The 5,203-nt window shown below is 44.8% G+C and overlaps 1 protein-coding gene across 1 annotated transcript; it reads right to left on the reverse strand.

The window, feature by feature from the left end:
* Positions 1 to 718: 718 nt before the first annotated feature.
* Positions 719 to 4,752, reverse strand: LOC147005111 (disks large homolog 5-like). The gene is made up of 5 exons (XM_085836197.1): positions 4,746 to 4,752; positions 3,598 to 3,757; positions 2,149 to 2,292; positions 1,337 to 1,514; positions 719 to 733 (listed from the first exon to the last, which is right to left on the reverse strand). The coding sequence occupies exons 1-5, from the start codon at positions 4,750 to 4,752 to the stop codon at positions 719 to 721; spliced, it is 504 nt and encodes a 167-aa protein (XP_085692323.1).
* Positions 4,753 to 5,203: the final 451 nt, after the last annotated feature.

Consider the following 5,203-nt stretch of genomic DNA (forward strand, 5'->3'; position numbering starts at 1 on the left):
TATTATGCCAGACAAATTTATTAGGGGAAATCTACAACCACAAAATGCCCATGCAAACAATGCAAAACTCAACACATATAAATACAACCTGCACACTTAGATCAGGAAAATGTACCTACATTACTCTATTTCCAGTTTATGAAATCCCCAGTTACTTATGGCCCCTAGGGCCCTGTACTCCATCACCATCTTCCTATTCCTCCATATTTTGTCCTCCATTCCCTCTCTCTTCTCCATCTCACTTCCCCTCTCTAAAAATCTCAGCTCTGCCTTTCTTCCCCCTGCCCAATAAGAGCCTCTAGCCTTATCTGATCAATTAAGATTTCACCTGACTGCACCTGTGTTTAGGGACTCTTGAGGGAGCAGAGCACACAAACAGCAACCCACAATATTCCTTCCACCCCCTTTTGTTCAAGTAAAAGGCTCTGAACACAGAAATAGCAGTGGTAACATCAGAGCCGTGCATACATGTATGGCAGCCTAGGACACTGAGTATGCGCAGGTCAGGCAGTGTACCTACAGATCTCCTGGTGCTCAGCAGGGGCCTCCTGGCGTGGCAACTCATTCTACAAGAGGCTGTCTTCTTGATCTGTGACCTGGGAGAGGAAGGCAGTTACTAATACACAGGAAAGATGGGGAAAGGCATGGCAGCTGTCAGACTTTTATCTCACAGTACCTCATCTTTACTTGACAGTCAACAATAATATTTTAACTGAAATTACTGATGTGAAATCTGCAGACAGGCAAAGTATTCAAAAACAGTCAAAAACAGGGACTGAAAAAGTTCGACTTAGGCTTCTATCCTCTCCAAATAAGAACATGGCCAAGGAAGAGACCTCAATGAATTACAGGAAGAAAGGAGAAGGCCACATGCCACCCAGATCAGTGATAATGAGAAACACTCATTTGACATTTGTACTTGGCTCTAATCCCTCCAAGGTGTATGCACCTGGAATGTCATATGACCTCTGCCTGTCTCCTTTCTAAGGACCCAGAACTCACTGAAACCTCCACATTGCGTTCCACCTATCTTGAAGACATGCAAGAATGTGACTTGTTATTCACCTGTCACCCTGAGTGGACTGCAGACTAAAGCAGAGTTGAAAGATACACTTGCCAGTGATAACAGTGTCTCAAAAGAGGCTAATTCAGGATCTCACAAGAGGCTTACTTCCCAGAATGCTTCTGTGAAGACAGAGCAGAGAACAGCTACATTCCATGAGGAGGATGGCTGCTTGGAAGTATGGACTAGAAAGTTGGTGGGGGGAAGCAAAGATAGATCTAATGTGCCAATGGTATCAGATAGCTATAGGCTGGCCAAATTGTTTGTCCCTACCTGATATTCTTGAGTCTCCAGGTTGCTGGTCTTCTGTTCGTCTTTACCACTCAGGTTTAAGTCCATCAAATGCTGTTGAATGCTGGCCCATTCAGCCTGTACTTCCTTGCTCTCCAGCTGCAATGTCACCAACTTCTTTATAAGATTCTTCTCCATTAGGATCCAGCTGTGCAGGTTACTGGAAGCACACTCTTCATGGTAAGATCCTGCAGCCTCGTCCTCCCATTTCTACTTACAGGTCCCATTAACCTGACCTGTACCCTGGTTCCCATGAAGACTTAATACAATCCACCTCAATACATCCAAGACAGCTGTAAACAGCAAATAGCCATTTCATGGAAGAAGAAATTTGTGCTGCAGTCCAAACACCAAAAAGGGTCCATGTTTCTCAAAAAGGAAGAGGGATCTCCATCTACGCATGACAGCCCATGCATTGGGACAATACCAATTAGTAGGGTGCAACTACAATCAGGGTAGTCATTAGAACCAAAGGGAGGGTGCTCTATCCTTGTGTCACACCTCACTTAGCTCTGTAAAACACAGCCTGAGCCCCAGAGGCCCAGGACAGCATAATAACCTTCTCATGATCTGAATCACTTGTCTGTTTAGAGGCATCTGAGGATGCCTTGAGAACACTGGCAGTGGTTACAGTCTCTTAGAGACCTAGGAAAACTGAGTTAAAAAGATTCAAGGCACATCTATGGCTACAAAGCAGAAAGTATAGAATGAGACCTGCACAATCTCCAGACCAGAAAGAAAGGAACGTAGAAATGGCCATTTCACAAGTGTTGGCCTCTCAGACAAGAACTTACCGATAGAAATTTATCTCCTTCTTGAGCTCCTGCTTATTCTCTTGGGCCTCCATGTTCTTCTTCTCTAAGTGATATAGCAATGTCACGATCTCCTTCTCTTTTAATTTCAGTTCTTTATAAGGTCGATTATGCCTGTGGTAGGGCCTAGCCCCAGGAAGACAGAACTCCATGAACTTAGGCTTTTAGTAACACATGAACTCAGGCTTGGTTCTGGACTACTGCAGCCATGGAAATCACACTCTGCATTCTAAATGCTGGGATTTTCTTAACCTTGGGAAACTGGCTATCCTGGCCCCAGAACAGCAGAAGCTAGGCATCCAGATGGAGGGTTCCCTGGATCCCTGCATTACTCAGTAGGACTGAAGGGCAGACTAAGCAGTTATGTTCTCAGGAGCCTAGGCTACAGGTCTTTGCCCAACAGACACCTGTGATGGTATTTCCCCTGTTTTCATAAAAGGGATTCTAAATCCTGGATACCTAATACTGTAGAGACAGATATTACACATAATTCTGGAGATGAGGTCAGACATCACCACAGATTTATACTCTGCCCAAGGGATACAAATGTATGAACACTTGTGACCACATAGTTAAAGTGCAATGCTATTTAAAGTGGGGACTACCAGACCTCAGGAGTCACTTCACCTGGAAACTGTTAGTCAGGTAAATCCTCAAGGCAAAACACCTACCCCTAGATTCCAAATTGTGAAGAGAAATAAAAACATACAAAACATATTCACAGGTCTGAACCTGTGCATGCACATAGACTCACAGACTTAGACCTATACACAAGATGGAGGAACAAAGAGTGAGAGAATGAGAGAAAGGGAGAGAGAGAGAGAGAGAGAGAGAGAGAGAGAGAGAGAGAGAGAGAGAGAGAGAGAGTCAGACAGACAGACAGACAGACAGACAGACAGACAGAGACAAAGGGAACACAATGAGAGGTTGAATAATGTATGCAACATTACTGCCTCAGAGTATAAGGCACACAGACAAACAGGAACAGGCATGAAGTTCAGGCATTCTAATCAAGCACTGAGAAGAACCATGTGGGACCAGGCCCCTCCAGCTGCTACCTGGAGGTGCCAGCACTCAATCACCTGGGAGACAAGTAAAAACACAACTGCAAACACACATCACCTAGAAACCTCCTGTCAAAGGCTTTCCAAATGAACCCTAGGTAATCATCACTGCTTCTATCCCTGAGTTCTTCACTCAGACTCCAAGTTCCTCTTTTCAAGTGGAGGGAGAAGAAGAGTCTATTTCCCTTCTTGCTCCTGACAGAACTTCAGGTCTGGCCTCTCCTCTAATAAGTATTTAGGGGCATGAAGTGAGGCCCAATTATGTTCTGGTGGTATAGCTTCCTAGAACACACCCCTTTAAAAGAATAATATGAGGGAGGCATTGCAGATCCCAGACTGACACCACAGGTTTTAGAGCAATGTATACATCTTGTTCATGGATCCCTCGGTCACGTAGATCAGGTGATCTCTCAGCTCATTTGTCTCCTGGGTAGTGAGCTGGATCTCTTTGATCAGCTCGTTCTCTTCCTTCTCAAACTGCTCCTTGCTCATGACAGGTATAGGGGATAATGTCTGTCTGTGAGCCACTGTAGGTAGATGAATACAAGAATATTTGATGTGAGAATGCAAAGAGTGTGGACTGACCACAGAAAAGCAAAAGTGCCTGTAACCTAGTGACACCACAAAGAGATTGGTCCCAGCATGAGATTTCTTCACAGTGGATCTCAGTTTTACCATCACTGTAGAGAGATCAGGTGATGTAAGTAGCCAGATGTTTCCTCATTCTCCTTAAATGTGCTTATGAGGACCAGAGATATGTCTTCTCCAGGGTACAACTTGGCTTCAGAGCCCTGAGACCTGTGTTTTCACAAGTCAGATGATAAATTCACCATTCAAGTATTTGAGATCTTGGAGATGCTCAGATATCCTACCTGTTACTCTAAGCCAAGGAATTGGCTTAAGAAGTCATGCAGGGGGAGACCATGGTCAACATATTGATCAACTCCCTGCCCCCCCGAAACAGAAAACATCCCAGAAATAGAAATAGAATCACCCTTTGGGTCTATCAACTGATAGTTCTTTGTTTACAGTGTAGAAATGCCTGCCCCCTACAATTGGTGATAAAGAAAGGTAAGGTAGGAACTGTCACAAACAGGAGGTCAGAGCAGTTCTGAGAGCATGAGGTCATGGACTGGAGCACCATTCTCTCCCTGTCACTAATGTCAGATAACTACAGGAGCTAAAAGAAGCCATGGAGTGAAGTGCAGGATTTCCCTCCCCCAAACTGGCATTGCTTAGACCCACTGTCATTATTGATGGTCTCATTCTGTCCCCATGTAACACCCACAATACCCAGTGCAAATAAAGACTTGAAGTTCATAGCATAACAGCTTTGACCTTGTCAACTCCTGCCTTAGGGGATGGAAAAGTACTGTTCTGAAATCCTTGATGTTCAAGAACTGTGATAACCATGGAAATGTTTTCGCTATCCAGAGTCTCCAGTTCCACATTATTAGAAAGTCCAGCTCAGGCCACCCCTACCAGGAAGCTCAACATCCACTTTCCAGGACTTACTCCACATTCCCCCCAAGTCCACCTCCTTCGTCCTTCATTACTCTCATATGGAAGGCCAGCATCCTTCCTCCCCTCTCTGGTCTCTCTCTCCCATCCACATTGGTTCTCTGAAAAAGTCTGCCGAGTCAGGCAAACAAGGCCATCACTGCAATGTCCAGCCTTTGACTGAGAAATCTCAGTGAGTTTGTTGTCACTACAACACTGGTGACATCACAGAGATTGCTAGGAACTCTCCAGGAGACAATAGAATGTCTAAGGAGGGACTGCTGATGTCATGGACTACATACAGCCTTTGGTTCTCTGCTAATATTCTCCCTGTACTGACAGGAAGCTGAGCTGCCCTTTCCTGGAGCATAGCCATTGAGCACATCCTCCATCGAAAGCCAGGGTTTGCTCTAGGCTTGATTGGCCACACCTAAGTAATTTCTATGCATCTAACTCTGTGTTTCCTTTCCAAA

This window comes from Mus caroli, unplaced genomic scaffold (assembly GCF_978045245.1).
Source record: "Mus caroli unplaced genomic scaffold, Mus_caroli_1 scaffold_4, whole genome shotgun sequence".
Lineage (NCBI taxonomy): Eukaryota > Metazoa > Chordata > Mammalia > Rodentia > Muridae > Mus > Mus caroli.

What these genes read in the sequence shown, in the direction of transcription:
- LOC147005111 (XM_085836197.1), bottom strand. An exon ending in GAGGGATCCATGAACAAGAT is followed by an intron (nt 2,293 to 3,597) that starts GTATACATTGCT and finishes TCCTGGGGCTAG; the next exon opens with GCCCTACCACAGGCATAATC. An exon ending in AAGGAGATAAATTTCTATCG is followed by an intron (nt 1,515 to 2,148) that starts GTAAGTTCTTGT and finishes GTGTGCTTCCAG; the next exon opens with TAACCTGCACAGCTGGATCC.